The 25,671-nt window shown below is 39.8% G+C and overlaps 1 protein-coding gene across 5 annotated transcripts in view; it reads left to right on the top strand.

The window, feature by feature from the left end:
* LOC124170112 overlaps positions 1 to 24,116 on the top strand; it is a 42,837-nt gene extending 18,721 nt beyond the window's left edge. For all 5 annotated transcript variants that reach the window (XM_046548789.1, XM_046548790.1, XM_046548791.1 and 2 more), the window contains 5 exons: positions 566 to 736; positions 7,649 to 7,879; positions 12,761 to 12,987; positions 17,107 to 17,368; positions 23,847 to 24,116. In XM_046548789.1, coding sequence (XP_046404745.1) covers positions 566 to 736; positions 7,649 to 7,879; positions 12,761 to 12,987; positions 17,107 to 17,368; positions 23,847 to 24,098 — 1,143 coding nt within the window. In that variant the 3' untranslated portion in view covers positions 24,099 to 24,116. The remainder of the gene's footprint in view (positions 1 to 565; positions 737 to 7,648; positions 7,880 to 12,760; positions 12,988 to 17,106; positions 17,369 to 23,846) is intronic.
* Positions 24,117 to 25,671: the final 1,555 nt, after the last annotated feature.

Here is a 25,671-nt window from a genome sequence, read left to right as displayed (position 1 = left end):
AATTTTCTGCAAAATGAATTCTTACGTAGGTGCGCAAGGTTTTACTTGACATAATTGTTTTCTGGAACCTAAAGGGTGATTTCAAGGAATTTTTCCGTGTAGAACTCGGAGTTTTTGTCGTCACTATTTTCGCCGTGTTCACAATAATTTTGGTTCCTGTAACTGCCACGATGTTTCAGAGATGATGATGCCCAGGCGACGCTCGCCCGGGCGACCACCATAGCGAAGCCGAAAAGCAAATGCGGGAAGATACAAAAATGGAGAAGGATTTACGTCAGTGCTGCTATTGTCGTCGATGAAGACAGGAACTCGTATTTATGCCGTAGTTTGGCATTCCCATCGTAAAAAATGCCCCAGATATGATATGCTAAAATTTTTTCGCGTAGGAATTGTGGGGTCTAGGAGCCGATATTCACTTTTTACATTGTTTCTTATGGGATATTATGTTTCGATTAACGTCATTTGGTTTATCGTCACATTTTTCAGGAACGGTAAGTGACGTTAAACGAGGACTCACTGTATTCATTAATCTCAACCAATGTGATGTTCTAAATCTGTCTTTCAGGTCTCCACCTCCGATGACTACCCCCAGGTGATCTGTGACCATTGTCTCTTGAAACTAACAAAATTCAAGCGCTTCAAAGAGCAATTCCGGGAGGCCAAAGAATTTTTTGATGAGGAACTCAGGAGAAATAACAAAACAGTCGATGAAGGTGGCGGTTTATCGTCAAATAAGGTAAGTTATTTACAGCAGATTCCGTTTAATGGGTTTACTGGTTACTTGGGGCATAGACTCTATACTCGCGACGAAATTAATTTTTTTTTTTTGTTTTCGGAGTACCATTTTTTTATATCTTCCTCCTTTGATTTACTCTTCTTTTTCAAAAATGTTCCAATTCTTGCCCTATTTTGAAAGCTCTTGTTGTTATACTATCCGCAAGAGGATAAGACTTTTCTTTAAAAGGATTTAGTAAAAGACATTCATTCAGCGTTGCCCGTGGCTGTGAAAAATATTTTTAACTAAATTATAATTCTTAAAAGTAATAATAAATTAACTAAACTCACTGATTTATTAATCAAATTAATAGTTCAATAAACTTATGTTGCATTATAAACATTCTTTTGTCTTCTCTCTACAGCTTCAAAGTTTTTTATGCCCATATACAAGAGAGTTCTGAAAGTATACCGGGACTAGCCACGGTAATAACTTTTTACGGAGTCACCCGCAATGCACAAATAGTGCGAAAAATCCACAGAGGAAAAATCATTCGCCTTGACCGGGATTCGAACTCGGATCCCTCGATTTCTGGCCGAGTGCTTTAGCCAGTTAAGCTACCGAGGCGTCATTCTCCCCTGTGGAAATTTGGGACTATACCGGACAAGGTGGTATGGACTCGGAAATCGAGGGATCCGGGTTCGAATCCCGGTCAAGGCGAATGATTTTTCCTCTGTGGATTTTTCGCACAAGAGAGTTCGCCTAATTGGGGCAGCCGCTTAATTGGGGCAAAGTGCACAAGTCCCGATATGTCCAAATTAACCGGAATCTACTGTATTATTAAGTGTAATGGGGAATTCCACTGAAAATGGATGATTATGTGATAAAATATTATCCTTAATTCTAAAAATTACGGTGAAAGGAGTTCATCTCTAACCTGCGTATTATTCGTAAATTCCAATTTGAAAATTGTATTGTTATCTTGCGCTCCAAACGACCCATCGCCATGTTGGCTGAGCGTGATGTCAGACAGTGGTGCTGCGAGGAGGGGGTTTTGGGGAAGAAACCCCCCCCCCCCCCCCTAGAGCTCATAGAAATGCCTAAGTTTAATCCATTGTACTTAATTGGATTGATATTACTAATTGATTGTGTGTAAGGATTGATTGATAGTGTGTAAGGATTAATAAAATTTCCCTCACAAAGCCATAAAACTCACCATTTTGAACCATTTATCTTAAAATTCCGCAAGTTATTAATCTCACACCGAAGGCTTATCCTGGTGGGTATACCATACTCCCACACACCCTGGTATTAGTTGGACCTAAACCCCCTCCAGCCTTAATTCCTAGCTGCGCCCCTGACGTCAGAGTCCAGTGAACAAAACGTTTACGTGATGCCAGTAGACTATTTGTCCCACTTTAAAAAAATACCTATGTATCTCTCAGTACAATTTTTTTTTCATAGCATTATAAGCTCATTTCGTCATCACTCATGAAATATTGATCCTTAATAATTGACCGGTTTCAAGAATGTATGCAGACTGGAAGATACAGACAGCACAGTCTTGACAAATAGCGCTTATTACTTTTTCATCTTCCGCATCTACGGAGATTTCCACAGTATTAGATTATTGTTCTCTCTTAATGTTATATAGCCCCAACAGTGCTAACGCTCAAATTTATTAACAATTGAACCAATCCCATTGCTGAATCACCGTATGTCTCTCTTCCAGACCTTAGGAATGGTAATTGTAAGTTAATCGGCGTCATTCATGTTCTGTTGTATTTCTCCTAAACGTTAACTTCACATATTTCAATATTGCACCAAGGACACATTAAAAGCAATGGGGAACTTGCATGGGTCGTCGATTGTTCTGAAAACTATTTTGAATAAGTAAAATGGATACATATATTACCTCGCAAAAATACCTTAAGTTTCTCCATTCAACATCAAAAGAAATAAAAAAATTGCATTTAAAATCGAGAAAAATTTCTCTGAGCCGACCACTGCGCGAAGACACCCGAGCATTGCCGAGGCCAGGCGTGACGTCATAGGTGCCTAAACAACCGTAGGGAGTTGGGAAATACGCTCCAGCACCTACGAATAAACGGATGAAGTTATTGTATATAAAAGCTAAGTGGACATTAGTAAACATCAAAATCGTTCTAATTACATACTTAAATGAATGATATGCCGTCGATAACATCAACTTACAATTAACGTATCCCCTTCCTACGGCCGTGGCACAGACTCCTACAACGATCTTATTTAGGTATTATAAAATTTTTGGTTTAACTGCTCCAGTTTTATATTTTATGTCCTTACTCAGATATTAATATTATAAATAATACAAAATATGAGGGCTTCCGATCCTCTATCGTCGGATATTTATCTTTAAATAGAAAATAATCAACAAGTCTAACAAACGAAGCTCTCACAACTACTGGCAACTATTACAAACAATCACAACAATAGCTTCGTGTGATGTTTAGGCACCTTTGACGTCATCGAGGCTTCGTCGGCAGTGGCTTGGGTGGTGAGGGAGTTTTTCCTGCGCTTTAAAATTCGTAATATTTATCATTGAATATCTCGCGAAGGAAAACTCAGACATACATGCTGTTTTCTTTGTTGTATTCAGAAAATAATTTTCTATCCGCCAGTGAAATTAAAAAAATTCATGCAAGTTCCCCATTAGTAAATGACAGTAGTTAAATGAGATACAAACAAAGCTTTGGATTGCTAACGTATGAGGTTGTTTATTTAATTTATGCTACATTTCAATTTTGCGGCTTCTCAACCACACGCCGAGAAATCTTCATTTCTGGGGAAGTAATAAGCGACCATGTATTAATCTACCTTCAGAATGTTCCCAGAATGAGTCTTTACGAAGTCGTAGTCAGCCACTGCGCAATACATGCACCGTAAAAACTTTAAAACTATTCACATCTGTTTTTGTGACACCCTTCAAGATATGAATCAGTATCGTCGTAGATGTTTGTTATCGTCGTTACTGTTTTGTTATTGCCATAGAGCAAATCTGCTTACCCGCATTCTTACCTCACAGAGCTTTCTTGTCGCACGAAAGAATTCAGTAATTAACACAAACTTTGAAGCTCTGTATCATTTAGAATATTGAGAATTGTGTAGTTATATTTTGCATACATCAATAACTTATTATCTAGATGTGTAAAAAATTTACCTTTTTTAATTCTATGAGAGCACCCCATTGTAATGGACACAGTGTGAACGAAACCCTTAGGGCGGGCTCGTGGGTTACACTCCTGGGGCAGGGTCTATAAGCACGATCTTTTTACCTCTGCACCCAGAAGGGGGCGGACAGGAAGGAAAAGGGAAGGAGGCGTCGTCGCGATGGGAGCCCAACGACGCCTCCTGGGAGGGGATAGGGAAGGAAGGGAAGGGACGAGGAATCCTGCACCGTCGCAAGGCGGGCGGGCCCTACTAACAGCGAAACCAAGCTTACGCAATTAATATGCTACCAATCCTAGTAGATTTTCCTATGAGGAAGAAAAATCTATCGATGAAATCGGTAGATATTGTAATGGACACAGTGTAGCTTTCCAGTTGCTTTGAATGAATTAATTCCCCTCAAATTTTAATTGTTTTGATGATTTAAAAAAAACATTCAGAGATAACCGTTGAGTACCAATGGCACATAATGCCATAATTATTCTCTATCATTTTCAAACAACAGCAGAGTCCCGATTATCCGGCTGTGGTTTATGCGTGTTGCGGCTTATCCCTGCATGAGCTTTGCACTTTTTCGATGTTTTCAGCGATCTTTAACACTGTGAGTGCCGGCTGCTAAATTGAAAGCCCTACTGAAAAATCCAGCCATTTTTTACTATATTCGTACATTTTTTAAAACATTAGCATCAAAAGTATATTTATATCGATGTGCATTTCAATAAAAATGGACTTTGCTCTATTTTTATGAATGAGTTGAATAACTTTTATTGCTAATTTTAAAATATGTAATTTACAAATGAAAAACTACTGTTTTTGAAAAATAAAAAAGTTGTAACATATGATGTAACGCCATAACATGCATAATAATTTTTTTAATACGCTCAATTTGAACTATTTAAAGCATGGAAATCATAAAAAAGCATTGTTCCGAGCAAATCATTATAAATCCTGGATGACAAAAAGGGTCAATGCACCCTCAACAAACGGTCCATTGGCCCAAAGAATTTTCACACCAAGTGGCCTAAGATGAGGATGCCGGTAGCTACAGAGGACTTTTCGTCCTCAAGACATAAAGTGAACTCTTTTTCCATCGAGAAGTTGATTTTTGAAAAAACAGAACCCCTAAGCAGTAAACTGGAAAAGTACCTCGGGCGAAATATTACGGCTTCACGCATGCAAAGCAAATTAAATGGAAAGACGTAATATTACGTCCATGGCACGCAAAGTGTTAAAAAAAAAAAATTAACAAAATGGGTTTGAGTGTAGTCTCCGTTAACTTTTATCACGGGCGATTTTGGAAAAATAAAGGGGGAACTATATTCGGACAAATACGGTATACAGTGGAACCTCGTTAAAGCGAGTACGGGCTATAGCGACACCCCCGCTATTACGAGAGATAGCCGATGCACCGTCAATGGACCCTATAATAAGCGTGTTAAAAAATTCGTTTTTACGAGACCCTTTCGGTGTTGGCTCTCGCCATAGCGAGGGTTTCACCGCCGGAAGACTTTCATCAAGACTCCTTAACCTCTGTAACTGCTAGCGATCTGTTAGAAATGAAGTTAATGGAGTGCTCAGTCTCAAATTTATGTGGTAAACTGTCGTTCGATAAATATAATGATTGACGAAACAATGCTTTGCATGATTTTTATTCAGTGCGGCGCTTATAAATTGTTTGAATAGTTAGCCGTTATTTGAGTAAGGAAATTTAGTGATGCAAAAAAACATCGCCTTTCGTCTGGATTTATGCTTACGTTTATCGGATAGATGTTTATCTGTCGCCGCACCACTCCTGTTCCTGTATATCTGTTCGCAACAGGTATATTGGCATTATTTGCTCCACCTCCGGTAAAGCGACAATTCGCTAAAGCGAGTGTTTATTAGTGCACCGTGGGGTGTCGTTATATCGAGGTTTCACTGTATATCGCTCTTTTGGAACGTTTACCCCTGATTAGTACGGAACTCAAGGGTTCGACCTTTGTGCATATTTTCCGGAACGCATAGTGTGGGGAAGTCTGGGACCGCCTGTAATTCCCATGTTTTTTTTTTCACGGTCTACATGTCGTCAAATTCACGGCCTGTAAATGAGGTATTTTAGATAAAAATATTGGTCACGTAACAATCATTGGCCGCACGTTAACTAAAAATGTAACAAACGCAACAGATGCCTTGAATGCAAATGCATCAATGACAGTGCTATCTCTCCTGACATCACCTATCGTTTGAAAAATTCAGCTCCGGCTAAAGGTTGTGAGTGGGGAAATAGAGGGACCAGGGTGCCAGGGAAGAGAAGGAGTGTCCGAATTTTTGCAATTGTTAATGAACACTTTGGTTACTAGTCTTCCGGCTTTGGTACGGGCTTAAGGTCAATGTGTCATCATGGCACACGGACCAATAATAGGGTGGTTTCCTATTATTTTTTTATTGCCTAAATCGAAAGATTATTACTCCTGGAGTACATATTTCACGCTTTTAGATTTTTAAATGACGATATCTATTTTTCGCGATCAAATGAAAAGTGAAAAATTTCAAGCGCGCGAAAACGCGACGCGTAAGTAGGAATGAAGGGAAAAAGTCCGTACAACGCATTTCTGGTTCCCCCTCCCGCCTGGTAGGTGACCTTGATCGAGGCTCTGAGCGCTGATACGACGCAGGCTGCTAGCAGGTAGCTGAGTACCCTGCTGGCTGGTAGCGCTTGGCTTAAATAAGGATTATTAATGCCTTTCAAACGAAGAAAACTTTCCGTCCTTAGCCAGTTTTAATAGGTGATTATTAAGACATGTTTCCCTGAGCTCTGTGACTCATGCATGCATTGGTAGCCTCTGACGATGCATAACTCCTATCCTCTCGTGTAGAAACTAGGTCCCTGTGACGTCACGTGGAGTGGAATCGCATGGGCGCCAATCTGGCCTTTTTCAAATGAGGATAAAATTTGACCCTTGCCATTCGTCTAAACCGGTATTTCAAAAACCAAATAATTTGTAAATTATGAATACACTAATGGTGGGTAACGAATCGCCATCAATGCCTTTTGTTTTCTTTGATGAAGGAAATTAAACTATTGCGCTTAGAATGTAAATGTGCAGATAAATGCAGAATATGCACATGCAGATAATCCTGGGGTCATGCTAGCTGTACCACTAGGCTATTCAAAATTCAAAAATGGGCTATCAGGATATTGATGGGTGTTAATAAATCTACTAGTTGTAGGCAATTCTTCAAAAAGCTCAATATCTTGACTCTTCCTTGTATTTACATTTATTATGCTTCAATATATGTCAAAGAGCAGCACCTCACTTTGGGTTTGGTTTTAAATAACGACGTGCACCTGTACTACACCAGGAGGAGCAAAGACTTTAGAACTGTGTCACACAATCTTTCATCATATGCAAAAGGTCCTCCCTACGGTGGTTGCAAATTCTTCAACCACCTGCCTTCGAATGTTAAAGGTGTTAACTGCCTCCTGGATTTTAAAGTAAAGTTGGAAAGGTATTTGATATCTAATGCCTTTTATTCTGTAAACGAATTTCTTTCAATGTAATGTGTTTCATTGTATTTCTCTTCTTTATTTATTTTGTTTATTTCTTTAACTTGTCTTATACATGTATAAGTGCCCTGGGATGATTAAAATTATTATTATTAATGCGTTGACAGTGTCTGCGAGTGACTGACCTTGAAATATGGTGAAAAATCGATTTTTCTGTAATTCCCTTCCACTGTTCATAGGTGGTGTCCGTGCAACCGGTGGAGCCCTCTGTTGATAAGAAGGTGAATGTGCACCCTGGGCACCGTTCCTCAATGGGGGAAGAGGCGATGATGCATTCTTCTGCTACGACGACTGCCATGGACGTGGAGGCTCCGTGCACGTCGACGCTAGAGGAACGTCTACGGGAAACCAACACGGCAGGGGAGCAAACGGACCACGACATGTCGGCACATGAAGAATTTCACGATGAAGTAAGTTTATTTCTATTTATTTATTTTTTTATTTCAATACAAATTCCAAAAAAATTTCCGGAAAAACTTGAGTAGGTATCACAATTCAACTCAGGGATGTCGACTTACAAAAAATATTGGGGGGGCCAAACCGGGGATCTTGCCCCAGAAAATTTTAATATCGTTGGTAAAACCAAGTAATCCTTGGTTTAGATATTTCCTAAATAGAGCAGGAAATTTATAAGTTTTTGATGTTGCTAAGAAGCTACACTGGGTTATAATGGGTTAAATCTTTCCTGAATAGAGCTGAAAATGTATTGTACATTTTTGATGGTGCTTGAAGGCAACATTGGGTTAAAAAGGACAGTTTTGCGATGGCTGTTAATTCGGGCAAGAATTGTCCATGTCCAACGATCAGTGGGGTAGCCAGGTTTTTCGTTTGCACGGAGGGGGGGTTTTGACCTAAAACCAAGGAGGGAAATTTTTGAAAAATAGGGTACGAATAAGCAGAGGGTTTGAAACTAATTTTAACACTTTTCACAATCGAAAAAACTTCACTTGTTAAAGAAATCTTTTGTTAATTCATGAATTTTCAATACAGATAGTCAACGTTCTACATCACCCCGTTTAACGTCATTTCGCGATAACGTCACGAAAATTTTGAGACCGTCATTCGTTTATCGCACCTTTGCTTCGCGATAACGTCAGGTCTTTCAATTTTCGCACGAGAAAAAATGCGAAGCGGCAGGCGTTGCAAGTTGTTCGTTTTGTGGGCGGTAATACAGTCAGTCTAAACGAAGTGTAAAATGGTGTGTTTATTGTCAATTGCGATTATGTTTATAGCAAATTTTCTGCAAAATGAATTCTTAGGTAGGTTCGCAAACGTCAAGTAAAGTTATAGCAAATTTTACTTGACATAATGGTTTTCTGGAACCTCAAAAGTGATTTCAAGGAATTTTTCCGTGTAACTCAGGAGTATTTGTTGTCACTTTTTTCACCATGTTCTCAATAATCTTGGTTCCTGTAACTGCGACGATGTTTCAGCGATGATGATTCTCAGGCGACGCTCGACCGGGTGACCATCATAGCGAAGCCGAAAAGCGAATGCGGGAAGATACAAAAATGGAGAAGGTACGTCGCTGCTGCAATTGCCGTCGATGAAGACAGGAACTCGTATTTATGTCATAGTTTGGCATTCCCATTGTAAAAAATGCCCCAGATGTGATACGCTTAACTTTTTTTGCATAGGAATTTTGAGGTCTAGGAGCCGATATTCACTTTTTACATCGTTTGTTATGGGATATTGTGTTTCGATTAATGTCATTTCGTTTATCGTCACGTATTTCAGGAACGGTAAGTGACGTTAAACGAGGACTCACTGTATTTTGTTTTCTTTTATGAAGAAAAGTGTATTTTGTTCTCATATTTCGGGGGGCATACGGAACCCACGGGCTTCCCCACTCGCTATGCCAATGACAACGGTATGCAACAGCTTGTTGTTTGATACGATAAGTGCCTTAATACTAACGGTAATTGTGTCAGAAAAGAAGTTAAAAGGCCTGGTAAGTTTTACGTTTGGGCTTTTGTGTAACAATCAAATTGTCACAAAAAGGTTAGTCAGTTTTTTTTCTGTTTCAAAATGTTACTTACTTAAAAAATGTGCCCAATATATTGAACCAATTTTAGTGTCCTCCACACAACTTTCAAGAAATTTTTTTAACATAATTTTAGACATAGTAGTTTTCCCTAGGTTGAGTTACATAGTTCATGAAGTTTACAAAACGGCTCATTTTAAACGGTGCGCGGAGTCATTTATTGCACTCGCGTGTTTGAAGTTTTCATGAAACAAAAAATGAATCAGAATTAAGACTAAAATTTTCTTTAAAAATGACGTATTATTTATTATTATGGCATGCTCTGAAGTCCAGATATAAATTTGCAAAGTACAGGGACACATCATTTTGACGCTGACAGTAAGTGTAAGAGTTGTGACAGGATTCGCTGTACAGCATACTTCCAATTATCTTAATGGCTAATAATGGGGAGAGACAGAACGAATTGTCACGGTCTCCGCCGCGACTCCTGCGCAAGCCTGCAAGCCGTAGGAAAATTTTTAGTTACGCGGTCTCGACGCGCACCGACTGCTTCAGAGAAAACAGGTTCTGGCATTCCCCTTTCCCTCTCCTCTTCCCCTAACTCCCCCTCTCACCTATCCTCCCCTCCCGGGAGTCCTCCCTTCCTGGCGACGCTCGCGAACGACCGTCTCTCTCTCTCTCTCACTGCTCAGACTCGGGAGAATATGGTCCTCTCCGCAAAGCCGCTAGCTCTGCCCGCATTCGGGTCATTTTGTTGTGGAGAGAGCTGCTACTCTCTGGATGGCGTTCGTCGCCATGTGGCTGTAAGGTGGATTTTCTCTTCCTCTCCCAAAAGCTGAGGGTGCATGCAGCCATTCTTTAATTTTTGTAATGACAGGAGTCATACTTTTGTTTTATTTTCACCTCATCTTATCAAGTTTGGTAAGAAGATAGAGATGAAGTTGCTGGAGAGTGTGTGCTACGTCTAGAAACTTCCCGATTGGAGGCTTGTTTGTATATGGAGGAAACTCATCATTACTCCCAGAATTTTAATGAACTTGTATTAAAGTCTTGTAAAAGTACAACTTGTATCTGTTATCTTTCATCTCGTCGTAAAAGGTTGTGACGTACCTTCCTTGGTGGTGCATCCAATGCATGCACCTGGCGCCCTCTTTGTCTATCTCTCAACCAAGGTTTTGGGGAACCACCCCCATCTCTACCAGCATCACCGAGCGTTCACCAAGTCTAAGATATGCCCGGGCAACAGACAAGTTAATCTTTAGTATCTCGCGTAACTTGTCATTGTGGGACTTTGACGTCGCATAATAATCAGAAAACATGGATACCCCAAAGTTTCACTTTAACGTCTTGTTGTAATCATAATTTACGTAAAACTAACAATATATTATCATTAATACAGTTATTTTGTCATTTTGGAGTGTTTCTTGGACTCAATGAAAACTTACTTCGCCAGTTTGCTATCTTTTTAGCGGCGATAACAATGCTCCATGTAAGTAATGGTTTCGAAAACCACGCATGAAACAACACTTTAAAGCACCATGTCACATAGTCGCGTCTCGCGCAAGTTGCCCAGGTTGCAACTGCTGCAGGACACGTATCCGTGATCACGGAGCGCGATCACGCACTGCGAGGCTTGGAAAACAGGAACGCGGTGCTCCCATGAATGCAGCTAGCATGCGATCGGTGACGTTTAATGAAGGGGAATCTAATGGCAGTAATGAGCCCGGTGTATCCTAGCATCAATCAAGTAATTCCGATGATTTTGCATCGGATTTCAAATTAAGATTAGGGTGGATGAAAGCTTCTCGGGTTTCCAACCGGGTCAGGGTCTGTATGGTGTAGGCCGACGTTTCGTTGGGAGACTTTCCCAACATCCTCAGGGCTGATGATGCCAGTGTCACTGTGTTTGATGTATATACCTTCCTCCTTTACCTAGGTGGTCTCTGATTGGTCCGGGATTTTTCCTCCTTTCTCATCCTATTTATTGCCAGGTTCCAAGCGCTACTTAGCTGCAGTCCTCGATCTCTATTCGGCTTCATCAGCCCTGAGGATGTTGGGAAAGTCTCACAACGAAACGTCGGCCTACACAATGCAGACCCTGACCCGGTTGGAAACCCAAGAAGCTTTCATCCATGCTATTCACCGGGAAAAGCTCAGATTCTCCAAATTAAGATTAAGGGCCGTATTATTAGTCGACCCTACATATCCGTCCCTACATAACAAAAGGCCCCTACATGTGTTTCTAAGTCGACCCTACATAAGTGGTGGGGGGTGATTCCGTCGTCAAGTTCTCTGAGATGACGTAGATGATGGCGCAGCACCAATTTTCCACTCTGGTGGCGTAATGGGGACTAACTATGAAACTAAGAAAAGACGTCTGATAATTTTAGGGCGTATTGTTAGGGTAACGGCTCAAGGTAAATAAAGTGAATGTCGTCCGCCAGGTCGTGTCGATACCTTAATTATCGCTACAAATACTCTCATATCGAGCCAAAAGTAGAACCTAATTGTCTTTAAATTACTTCAACAGCAGTCTGTACAAGATAGTAATAAGTACGGAGCAAATATGAGCATTGACGTGGGAACTTACGTTGCATCATCAAGGTTCGTCATTCGCATTCACCTTCCGTAGTTAAGTTTATTATGTGGCAAATAGTGGCATGAAAATACGTTTTGTATGGTTATACACAAAGGAAATATTATTTTCCCAAAAGTATACCAAGTGCCAAATGTGAAAAATATTATTATATATTCGTAGAAACAAGGTGATGTATACCGCTATATTGTTCTTATTAGTTCAGTCAATTTTATAATTTATTTAATTTGGTGGTTATTAAGTGTATATATATTATTACATTTCCGCGGTGTTACTGTACATTTTAAAATGGCTTGTGTGAGGTCGTCTCCCTCAACATCCATTGTAACGTAGATTCTTGAATCGAAGTGATCAGCAGACGATATTTGGCCGCCATGTTTTTGTAGGGTGTAGGGTTGGTTCAGGTACCCTACAGGCAGGTAAGTAGGGCCCGTTTAGTTCCAAAAACGGCCTTATGTAGGGCTTGATTTGGCGTATGTAGGGCGAGAACGGTTAATGTAGGGGCTGATGACGTTTCCAGGATCGGTTGACCCTACAGGGGCGACTAAGAATACGGCCCTAAATTAATTATTAAAAATAAAGATCGCTGAAAATATTGAGCGAGAGTGAAAATCATGCAATGGATAATCCGCAAACACGGATAAACCGCACGGATGATCGGGATGAGTCTGCTGTATGTAATCTTGACCTAAGGCCTTTCCTTTCCTCTAGGCGGACGTGAGCAGCGATGATGGTCGTTGGAAGGCTGAAGATGAAGATAAGGAGTGGGACCAAGGAGTTGTGTGGCCACTGGTCGTCCCTGTCAAGAAACGTTCGAACGAGGGCGCGTTTGAATGTAGAACTTGCGGGGAGAACTTCGTGTACAAGAATCGCTGGAAGGATCACATGAGGGAGCATGAAAAAGGCTATCCTTACCCATGCACATATTGCGACAGGAGGTGAGTGCAAATGGGCATGATCCCTGTGTCCCAGAATCCCAGTATAGTAAAACATCGAAATGTCTAGCACTGTTGACTCGAGTAAGATTCAAAAATGCGAAGAATAGTGTGGCCGGTGACGTCAACATCTACTTACGAGATCGAAACAACTTCTTGGCGTGCATTGAATAAACTTAAATTGTAAATGGAATGTGTGCTAACTAATCTATTCCTTGTAAATACAACAATTTAATGTAATTTGAAACTACTGAAGTAATTGTAGGGTATTTTTTTTAATTCTTATACATACATCACAGTCAGGCACGCAGCTAGGAATTAAGTCTAGGGGGGCTTTAGGCGCAACTAATACAAGGGGGGGGTATGGAGAACCTCCGGGGTCAGTATAAAAATGGTTCAAAATGGTGAGTTTTACGACTTCCTTAGGGATAGATTAGTAATCCTTACACTAGTCTATAAGTAGTATTTATCCAATTAAGTAAAATGAAAGATTAAATTTTAAAATTTCTCTGAGTTCTAAGGGGGCTTTTATCCCTCCCCCCCCCCCCCCCCCCCCCCCCCCCGTCTCACCACTAATCACAGTATTCACGTAAGATTAACCTGGAATTTTTTCAATTTTCCCTGGAAAACTAGGAATCATGCATGAATTTTTCTGCTTTGATTCGGTTGACATCTTGTATATTAGACTAATACTATTACAGTAAAACCTCTATGTAGTGAACCTCTTTACATCATAAACCTCCGTACATCATACCACCCCTATGGTCCCGTCAGATTTACATGTAAATTTATAGGCAAAACTCTTTGTAGTGAATCTCTTTATATCGTAAAACCTCCACTTATGATACCAAGGAGACAACCCCGAGACATCCTAACTACCTCTGCAAATCGTACCAAGACAACTAGAGACCATTAATGCAGCTGCGATTACGTACATGGAATGACCTTTTCAGCGATAAATGTTTCACCCTTATTTTTCTTATACACCTTTAATATGCTGTAATTTTCACGTTAATCATTAGTTGTGGCCATTTTGTTCAATATGAGAGCATACCTATAAATCGTATAAGATACGTTAATCTACTGATTTTTAATTTCTTAAGAAATTTTTGCAATATTTCCCAACATAAGGTGTCCATGATTGTTTCAATAATAAAATTTCATGCCTTGATTTAAGAATATTAAAGTCACTGTCCCTAAATGACTGACACAAAGCTTTTAAATGTTCATTTCTTTGTTGATATTTCCATTTAATTGCCTCATCCATACTATTAATAAGGGGTTGATTAGTGAAAATAAGACACTAATGTTTCATTTATCACCCAAATGGAATTCGAATCATTAGTATCAGGATAATTAAGTAATCCTTGTTCCTTGTGCCTAAGTTTTCAGTAAATTTGGAAGGCCGGTATTGCAACTTTTAAAGACTCACTTACAGATTGTTCAAAATTGCATCCTAATTTTTATCCTCCTGCAATGTCTTCATGAATGGATTTTTTTCTGTTGTGTTTTCAAATTACAGTAAAACCTCTATGCAGTGAACCTCTTTACATCATAAACCTCCATACATCGTAAACCTCCACACTTATGCCACCCCTACGGTCCCGTCTGATTTACATGTAAATTTATTGGCAAACCTCTTTGTAGTGAATCTCTTTATATCGTAAAACCTCCACTTATCATATCAAGGAGATGCCCCCGAGATGGCCTAACTACATCTGCAAAACGTACCGAGACAACAAGAAACCATTAAGGCAGCTGTGATTACGAACATGTAATGACATTTTCAGCAATAAATTTTTCACTCTTTTTTTTCTTATATACCTTATTATGCTGTAATTTTCACGTTAATCATTAGTTGTAGCCATTTTGTTCAATATGAGAGCATACCTAATAGTAAATAAGAAAAAAGGTATCTAACTATCCTAAGTGACTGTTGAATTAAGAGTGATCACATTGTTTTCTCTTGAATCATGGTAAAAATACATGCGATAGCCTTCGCTTTCTGTAATTATTAAATAATAAATTTATGTTCATTAATGCATGCATGTGTGTTTAAACACATAAATATAATGGTTAATAAGATGTGCCTTTCATTTCCAAAGGATATGAAAAAATGGTGCCTATCACTAAAACCTCTCTATAGTGAACCTCCATACATCAAATTGCCCAAATTTTGGTCCCCTCCATTACGATGTAAAGAGGTTTCACTGTATGTATGCTAATTGGACCTTTGGAAAACGTATCAAAGTACATTGGTCGGACAGTGAAAAATAGTGGTACTTACGAAGAAAACTTAATACTCGTGTCCAACACGTAAGTGGAAATCTCTGAAACCCGTCAGCAGTAAATAGTATTGACTCATTTCAGAGAGACATGTCCACTCACCTTAGTGAACTGACGATTGTCTCGCTTCAAAGTGGGATCTAATGAATCAGCTCTACGAGTAAACTACTAATTCACGGAATAACTATAACAATAATTATATGGTAATATTTTTATCAGAATAATTGATTGAGTTTCCTTCGAGATTCCATTTTATACCGTCGAAGAATTACATGGGTGAATATTCGATTAATTAGTATGTTCGCGAAGTTTATATTTCCAAACGCTACATAGTCGGTACCCAACAGAATGATGCTTGTCTCGTGGTACATTCATTTACCTGCTGACCTTTTTCTAGACGTGAAAAAGGCATGAATTTCGCCATAAAGCCATCTAAATACTCTCAATCTTGATTTTATGATCGTAAAACTACGATTGACAGATCAAAAGATGAATGGATATTTCGGTCATATTTCAAGGTCAGTCACGCGCAGACATGGCCACAGGTTTATCTGCACACGTATATTTGAAGTGCAATTATTGGTCCGTGTGCCATGATGACACAATGACCTTAAGCCTGTACCAAAGCCGGAAGACTGGTGACCAAAGTGTTCATTAACAATTGCAAAAATTCAGACACTTCTTAACTTCCCTGGCACCCTGCTCTCTCCATTTTCCAATTCACGACCCTTAGCCAGAGCTGAATTTTGCAAACGATATGCGAAGTCAGGAGAGATAGCACTTCCATTGCTGTGTTTGCTCTATGTAGTGAACCTCTTTACATCATAAACCTCCTTACATCATACCATCTCTGCGGTCCACTCAGATTTACATGTAAATTTATGGGCAAATCTCTTTGCAGTGAACCTCTTTATACCGTAAAACCTCCACTTATCATACCATGGAGATATCCCCGAGACGGCCTAACTACCTCTGCAAATCAAACCGAGGCAACAAGAGACCATTAATGCAGCCGGGACCACATACATGGAATATCATTTTCAGCGACAAATGTTTAACCCTTATTTTTTTCTTACACACCTTTAATGTTATACTTGATTTAATAGAATACTTGATTAGACAGCATAACCTCTATGTAGTGAACCTCTTTACATCGTAAACCTCCATTCATCATACCACCCCTACAGTCACGTCTGGTTTACATGTAAATTTATAGGCAAACCTCTTTGTAGTGAACCTCTTTATCTCGTAAAACCTCCACTTATCATACCAAGGAGATACCCCTGAGACTACCTAATTACCCCTGCAAATCGTACCGAGACAACTAGAGACCATTGATGTAGCCATGATTACGTACATGGAATGACATTTTCAGCAATAAATGTTTCACGCTTTTTTTTCTTACACCCCTTCATAATGTTTTAATTTTCACGTTAACCATTAGTTAATGCAATTTTGTTCAATGTGATAGCATACCTAACAGTAAATAAGAAAAAAAGGCATTAAACTATCCTAATCTTTTTAAGTGACTGTTGAATTGAGAGAGATCACATCGTTTTCTCCCGCATCATGGTAAAAATTAATTTTTCTTTCTGTAATTATTAAATAATAAATATATGTTCACTTATGTAAGCATGTTTGTTTAAACACATGAATATAATAATTTCAAAGGCAGTAGTGCCTTTCATTTCCGAAGGATATGAAAAAATGGTGCCTATCACTGAAACCTCTCTACAGTGAACCTCCATACATCAAACTGCCCCAATTTTGGTCCCCTTCATTACGATGTAAAGAGGTTTTACTGTGTTACTATTATTATTATTGTCTTTTCCGCAGGTACAAGGACCTGCCGTCTTTGAACTCTCACATTGTCACGCATTCGGACTACAAGCCGTTCGAGTGTGAGTTGTGTTCCAAGCGCTTCCGTCGTCCCAAAGATCTCTTGGTCCACAAGAACAAGCACGAAGGCTTGCGGCAGCACCTGTGCGCAGACTGTGGGAAGGCCTTTGTTGACCTTGCGGGCTTGCTTCGGCACGAGAGAATCCACAAGAATCGGCCTGAGTTCATCTGCAACATTTGCAACAGGGAGTTCTCCCATGTAATTATGAACTTGGCTAAAGTTAATCCTTTGGTTACCACTTGGCTGATACATTGGCCCAATCGGGTGCTTTCCTATTGTTTTTTTATTGCCTAAATCGAAAGATTATTACTCCCTGAGTATGCATTTCTCGCTTTTAGATTTCCCAGCATTCATACTTAGCGTGCGAGAACGCGACGGCTAAGTATGAAAGCTGGGGAAAGCCCATGTGACGTCAGTCTGATTCCCTGCTGTCGCTGTACGAGGTGACCTTGGTGCAGGGCTATGAGCGCCGCTAGAATGCAGGCAACTAACAGGTAGCTGAGTACCCTGCTAGCTGGAAGCGCATGGCTTAAATAAGGATTATTAATACCCTATAAAACAAAGGAAACTTTCCGACCTTAGCCAGTTTTTATAGGTGATTATTAAGACATGTTTCCCTGAGCTCTGTGCCTCATGCATGCATTAGTAATCTCAGACGATGTAAAACTCCTATCTACTCGTATAGAATATACTCGCACGCTCCGCGCGCTCGTTAAGGGGCTCCGCCCCTTAAAAACCCCGGTTCCGGCTTCGCCGTCTACATTTGTGGTCGCTCGAAGACTTTTAAAGTTAGAATAATCTCAACTCAGCTAGGGGCTTCGCCGGCCAGGGGGTAGGGAGGCGCCCCACTCATTCCTCGAAACGACTTCGCCGTTCCTCGCTGGAGGGCGGCTTCGCCGCCCAGGGGTTGAGTGTGAGTTGAGATGGGTGGAGTCTACAGCGGCTGCGCCGCTTGAACGTCGGGGCGGCTTCGCCGCCCGAGGGTTACTGAAGCTCCCCCTCGCCTACGCCAGTCACTCCTCGGAACGGCTTCGCCGTTCCTCGTTGTGGGGCGGCTTCGCCGCCTTGGGGTCGAGGAGCCCCCCCGCGGCTGCTCCGCTTAGTCCTCATTAATGCTCTTTTCCACCGAGAGGGGTGCCCAGGGGGATTTGGGGGTTTTAATGTGTTATGCATGCGGTCACTAATCGTCCACAGTGATCACGTAGCGATGATTGTAAAGGGTAGTGCCATGCGGAGTAATAGTGGCGACAAGTACCCATAAAAGAAGACTTAATGGCAAGTTTTTCATTTTTTGCGGGGGTTCCAACGGAATACCGGGGGTTTATACTTGTGTTAAACCAGTGGTCACAAATCGTTCTCATAAATTCCGTACCGATAAGTCCTAGGGGTCCGGAACAGTGGTCTGACGATTCTTTTACCTGGAGAGGCGATTTATTAGAAATTTTTTGGGAGGTTTCACGGGGTTTTCGGGGGGTTTAATAAGTGGTAGGGGCACCGGTTAAATTGTGACGAAAACGACTCGGAAAGGCGACTTTAAAATTCATTTATTTTTTTTCAGCGATGTTCCAGGAGGTGATCGGGGGTTTCTGGTATTTTTTCCCATATGGTTTACGGTTGCTCGCCCTCACCAAATATTCCGGATCTAGAGCTGAGAGGGGACGGGTAGTGTGGCGTAATGTTTGCGAGAAGTACCCAAATAGGAGACTAAATGACACATTTTACATTTGGGAGGGATTTCAGGGGGATACCGGAAGTTTAAATGTGTGTACTCCTGGCGGTCACCATCCATTTACATAAATTCCGTGGGGATGAGTCGTTGGGGGCGGTGGAATAGTCACGAAAAGTACCCAAAAAGTAGACTTATATGCAACATTTTATTTTTTGGGGGGGTTTATGAGGGTTTACCGGGGGTTTATAGGTTTTTACTGCCAGCGGTCATCAATCGTCCACATCAATTCCGTAGCAATGAGTGGTAAGGATTGGAAAAGCGGCGGAATTGTGACGAAAAGTACCCGGAAAGGCTACTTTTGTACAAATTTTAATTTTTTAGGGGGTTTCGGGGGGTTTAAAGATGACGATACTATATGGTCACATTCATTTACAGTCATATCGAACAGAAGTGTGCCCTACGACATCCATATTTCGAGAGTAATACAATAAAAACCAAACCAGTCCCCGAAAAAAGTGAGTAGTGCCCGCCATTTTTATTTTTTCACGGTTAAATACATTGAATCATTTATTAAAAGTTCATGTTTTCTGAAAGATAATAAATAAGTGTATGTAACTACAAAGTTTGAAAGAAATCGGTCAGGTTAAAATCGACATAATCTTATGTTAATCTTTTGGAAATCGTAATTTTCGGTGATTTTCGGAATATTTTAATTTTTTTCTGAGTAACCACGGACGACGAAAGAAAATTGTTACCTACATTTCGTAGACGATGTTATAGGCATATATAATAATCGTTTTCGTTATCCTATACCTTAAATTAAGTCGAAGGGAGCGGAAGTTATAAAATTTTAATAGAAAAACGAATATTTGGACGCCATTTTGGCTGCAATTTTCTTAAAAACAAATTAACAACATTACGTAATTATGTGCCCACGTTTATCAGCTTTCAGTAACTGCATTAATGATCCGTGTGGCACGCACAGTTCGCGCGCAGGAAAATAAAAACCGAAAGACGGTCCCCGGAAAAAGCGCGATTTCGGCCATTTTGTCGTCCTAGCGACGACACGTGGCGGAAACTTCCGGTTTTCGGATTTTTCCTCCGGATCATTTCGGGTTCCCCGCACGCGTGCCAAATTTCAGCTCTCCAGCATGTCTGGAAGTGGTCGGGAATTTGTATCCATGAGTGAGTCAGTTACCCCAAGGGCTGTATATAGATAGGATATCCCTCTGACGTCACGTGGAGTGGCATCGCATGGGCGACAATCTGGCCTTTTCCAAATGAGGTTGAAATTGACCATTGCCATTCGTCTAAACCGGTATTTCTAAAATCAAATAATTTGTATATTATGAATACACTAATGGTGGGTAACGAATCGCAAACAATGTCTTTCGTTATCTTTGATGAAGGAGACTACCCTATTGAAATTTGTAATTCTGCTTAATGAACTAATAATTTATTCCTGTGAACATGTATCACTTCCACTATTTATTAATTACTGCCTGCCATTGTCTCCCTTTTTGAAACGTCATGAAGGAGTTCCACCATGTTTCACGTGACCCGATCGAATGTATCACTTTGCTGCATCATGATAAGGATAAACACGTTGAGTGCCACGTCAGTCATAGGTGACCGACACAGAGCTTTCTGTTCAGGCAGTATAGCATCTGGATCAATGTGACGTCACGTGGAGTGGTATCGTATGGCCGCCAATCTGGCCTTTTCCAAATGAGGTTGAAATTGACCATTGCCATTCGTCTAAACTGGGATTTCTAAAACCAAATAATTTGTATATTATGGATACACTTATGGTGGGTAACGAATCGCAATCAATGCCTTTCGTTTTCTTTGGTGAAGGAAACTACCCTATTACAAGTGCTAAGAATTTCACCACCCAATTTATTTACCCACTTTTTGCAGTTGTAACTCGAGGGTCGTTTGATGAGTCCATGACTTTTTGAATTTCCCTCGTCGAATACTCCCGTTAAATATATGAAAACAACAATACTCCTGTTAGTTATCGTCAGTTAATAAACAGCAGTTAAAGTTTGAGCTAGTCCCGTCGTTTAGTTTGCTTTTGAGAGTCATTGAAAGCAGACAACCCTGTGAATTTTAACTAGTGATGTGCGAATAGTATCCGCAAATACTTGAATACTAGAAAGTATTAGATATTCGAGATTTCGAATTATTATGCTAAATGCGATGGTGGTTGGAGTAACATAGTGGAACTCCTTCATGATGCTCAAAGGTTAAGAAAAAGACTTCGCTGTTCCACAAAACAAAATATATTTGCGACCGGTTTCGATACAGCGTATCATCATCTGGCCAGATGATGATACGCTGTATCGAAACTCAACTTTGATCCAGGATAATAGGGTGGTTTCCTATTATTTTTTATTGCCTAAATCGAAAGATTATTACTCCTGGAGTAAGCATTTCACGCTTTCACATTTTTAATGACGATATCTATTTTTCACGATAAAATGAAAAGTGAAAATTTTCAAGTGCGCGAAAACGCAACGGATAAGTATGAATGATGGGAAAAGCACGTGTGATGTCATTCTGTTTCCCGCTGCCGCAATTGAGGTGACCTTGGGGCGAGGCTTTGAGCGCTGATACGACACAGGATGTTGGCAGGTTGAGTACCCTGCTGGCTGGTAGCGCTTGGCTTAAATAAGGGTTATTATTCCCCTATCAAACGAAGGAAACTTTCCGACCTCAGCCAGTTTTAATAGATGATTATTAAGAGATGTTTCCCTGAGCTCTGTGCCTCATGCATGCATTGCTAATCTCAGACGATGTAAAACTCCTATCTACTCATACAGAAACTAGGTCCCTGTGACGTCACGTGGAGTGGCATCGCATGGGCGCCAATCTGGCCCTTTTCAAATGATGTTAAAATTTACCATTGCCATTCGTCTAAACTGGGATTTCCAAAACCAAATAATTTGTATATTATGAATACAGTAATGGTGGGTAACAAATCGTAATCAATACCTTTCGTTTTCTTTGATGACGGAAACTACCCTATTGAATGATCTCTTCATCTTTTCGGAGCTCTCCTCATTTTTTTGTCATTGAGTGAAAGCAGTTTTGTCATTGCTTGAAACAGTATTCAAGCTGGCGTCTGCAGATCAAAGTGCCGATATCGGTATTTTGGCTGTGCAAATGTAGCCCTCGTTCCTCACCAATACAATCCTGTGATTGGCTGGATTCTCTCTCTGAAACATCTAATGCATGGTTGATAAAAATCTTGATTTAAAAAAAATCATTTTTGTCGATTTTTTTGATTTAAATTGGATTTTATTGATTTAAATCGGATTTTATTGATTTAAATGAGATTTTTATGATTCTCCATTCATCAAAAATTCAGTTATTTGCAAAACTAACTATTTGGGCAGCATATTGGAGAATGATCATTTGCAGAAACAATAAGAGGCAACATACTCTAAACTTAATACAACATTTAGTCAATCAGGGGAGAGAACTATGGAAATGCGAATGGTATCAAATTAAAAATTGCACCAGCATAATATAAAATTGCCATTGGAAGTATCAAATGTGCTATATTATGCGGTTCTAAAGCATATGAAGTTTAGAGAAATTCTGTAATTGCAACTTTGTATGGTGCCTACGCTTAGAAGTTAAATCAGAAAACAATTTTTTTTCAACGGATACACTGGTATTCTAACCAAAGCAATTTTTTTAAATTCTCATGTTACATGCATTCCTACAGTATCATTTCTATTTAAGAGCCACCATTGTGCTGATAACTGTCGATTCATTGTATTAATTAAGAAATAAAAATCAAAATTATACACTTACAGCTTCCTTTTCTTGACTCTTTAAAAATCAAACATATAGATCGCATTATGATTTAAATCACCTGATTTAAAAAAATAATAATCATGTGATTTAAATCAAGATTTAAGTCAAAGTGATTTTAATCAATCAACCCCGATGTAATGGTCGGTCTTTGAGTGTTGATTTAAAAAGTGTGGAAATTACCATCTGTGCTTTTATCGGTGTGGTAAGAGAACCTTTGCTGACTCTTGGAGATTGGACTCCTAGAAGCCAAGGATAAGAAACCCTTGATATGTTATCTCGTAGTCTTCCACGGCGTCTTTCATCATGGACAGTTAGGCTTCTACAATTAATGCGGTACAGTGAGTCCTCGTTCTACGTCACCCCGTTTAACATCATTTCGCGATAACGTCACGAAAATTTTGAGACCGTCATTCGTTTATCGCACCTTCGCTTCACGATAACGTCAAGGCTTTTAAATTTCGCGCGAGAAAGAAATGCGAAGCGGCGGGCGTTGCAGGTTCTTCGCTTTGTCGGCGGTAATGCAGTCAGTCTAAACGAAGTGTAAAACTGAGTGTTTATTGTTAATTGCGATTACGGTTTTAGCAAATTTTCTGAAAAATGAATTCTTAGGTAGGTGCGCAAGGTTTTACTTGACATAATGGTTTTCAGGAACCTAAAAAGTGATTTCAAGGAATTTTTCCGAGTAGAACTCGGGAGTTTTTGTCATCACTTTTTTCACCGTGTTCACAATAATTTTGGTTCTTGTAACTGCGACGATGTTTCAGCAATGATGATGCCCAGGCGACGCTCGCCCAGGCGACCACCATAGCGAAGCCAAAAAGCAAATGCTGGAAGATACAAAAATGGAGAAGGATTAATGTCAGTGCTGCTATTGTCGTCGATGAAGACAGGAACTCGTATTTATGCAATAGTTTGTTATTCCCACCGTAAAAAAAGCCCCAGATATGATACGCTAAAATTTTTTCACGTAGGAATTGTGAGGTCTAGGAGCCGATATTCACTTTTTACATTGTTTCTTATGGGATATTATGTTTCGATTAACATCATTTCGTTTATTGTCACAGTTTTCAGGAACGGTAAGTGACGTTAATCGAGGACTCGCTGTATATTAATATCAATGCTTTTTGCTCATTACGGCATAACTCTAATGAGTTAATGTTTTTACTTTTTCCTCCGCAGAGCCACGGTTTGAGGTCTCACATGGAGGTGCATCAGAAGGACGAGATGTTCACGTGCGAGCTTTGCAGCAAACAGTACGCTTCCCGCAGGAAATTGGTGAAGCACCTCAACTACATGCACGGACCGAAGAGAGAATTCCCGTGCGACGTCTGCAACAAAGTGTTTGCGTGCAAGGAAAACCTGTCGTACCACAGGAGGCGACACTTTGGCCTTCCGCCTCGCATTCGGAAACCTCGTGTCCCTGTCAAATAAAAGAATCATCAAAACCAATTTTTGTGAAGGAATTTATTATCCATCTGCATGGTTCCCTTAAAAATTAACCCCTTGCGCTGAAGTGACGTGTTTAGCACGTCATGAACTTCCGATGCCAAATCGTGAATGACGATTCTAGTTCGTCATCGAATTTCCTTAATTTTGTCACTATTTAGGGGAACAGTTTACATATTTTGAAAGTTAAACGACGTTAAAATATCCATACTGTGCATAAAGAACTTGATTTTCAAATGTTCGATGCTTTGGAAGGAATAAATGATTTTATGCTAGTCAGGGTTCCCACACAACTGTGAAAACCTTAAAACCGTGATTAAGCCGTGAATTTCGACTACCGTGAAAAAAACCTGGAAATAGCCATGAAATTCGTCGTAAAACCTTAAAAACCTCTCAAACTTATAGAAAAAGAACTAAAATTGACAGAGCAAAAGAAAAAAAAAGATGTTTCAATCATGTTTCAAGGCCGAGCCACACACAGACACTGTCCACACATTTATCTCCACACGTATATTCCGAGTGCAATTATTGGTCCTTTTGCCATGACGAGACACATTGATCTTGAGCCTGTGATTGGAAGACCAGCAAACAAAGTGTTCATTAACCATTGCGAAAAATCAGACACTTCTTCTTTACTTCCCCACTTCACTGCTCCCTCCATTTTGCCACTCACAACCTTAAGCGGTGATTGTTACGTCTGCAAAATTTCTGCCTAAAAAAGCTTATCAACAGACCGTGAATTTGATGACATTTATACCGTGAAAACCTGGAAAAAACCGTGAATTTTATAATTTAGTTAGAGTGGGGACCCTGCTAGTGGCAACATCTGCGATATCGATGTATTTAACTAGATACTTTAGAATATGAAATAATATTAATACAGTAAAACCTCTATGTATTGAACCTCTTTACATCATAAACCTCCATACATCACACCACCACTACGGTCCCGTTGGATTTACATGTAAATTTATATGCAAACCTCTTAGTAGTGAACCTCTTTATATTGTAAAACCTCCACTTATCATACCAAGGAAACACCCCCAAGACAGCGTAACTACCTCCGCAAATCGTACTGAGACAACAAGAGACCATTAATGCAGCCGTGATTACGTACATGGAATTAAATTATCAGCGATAAATGTTTCACTCTTTTTTTCTTATATACCTAATTATGCTGTCATTTTCAGGTTAATCATTAGTTGTGACCATTTTGTTCCATTTGAGAGCATACTTAACAGTAAATAATAAAAAACGTATCCAACTGTCGAAATCATTTTAAGTGACTGTTGAATTGAGAGAGGTCACATAATTTTCACTCGAATCATGGTAAAAAAAAACATACCATAGCATTCGCTTTCTGTAATTATTCAATAATACGTATGTATATGTTCACTGATGCATGCATGTGTGTTTAAACACATAAATATAATGGTTTAAAAGACAGTAGTGCCTTTCATATATTCACATTCAAAGGATATGAAAAAAAATGGTGCCTATCTCTGAAACCTCTCTATAGTGAACCTCCATACATCAAATAGCCCAAATTTTGGTCCCT

This window comes from Ischnura elegans, chromosome 13 (assembly GCF_921293095.1).
Source record: "Ischnura elegans chromosome 13, ioIscEleg1.1, whole genome shotgun sequence".
Lineage (NCBI taxonomy): Eukaryota > Metazoa > Arthropoda > Insecta > Odonata > Coenagrionidae > Ischnura > Ischnura elegans.
This window is presented reverse-complemented; position numbering and strand designations above follow the sequence as displayed.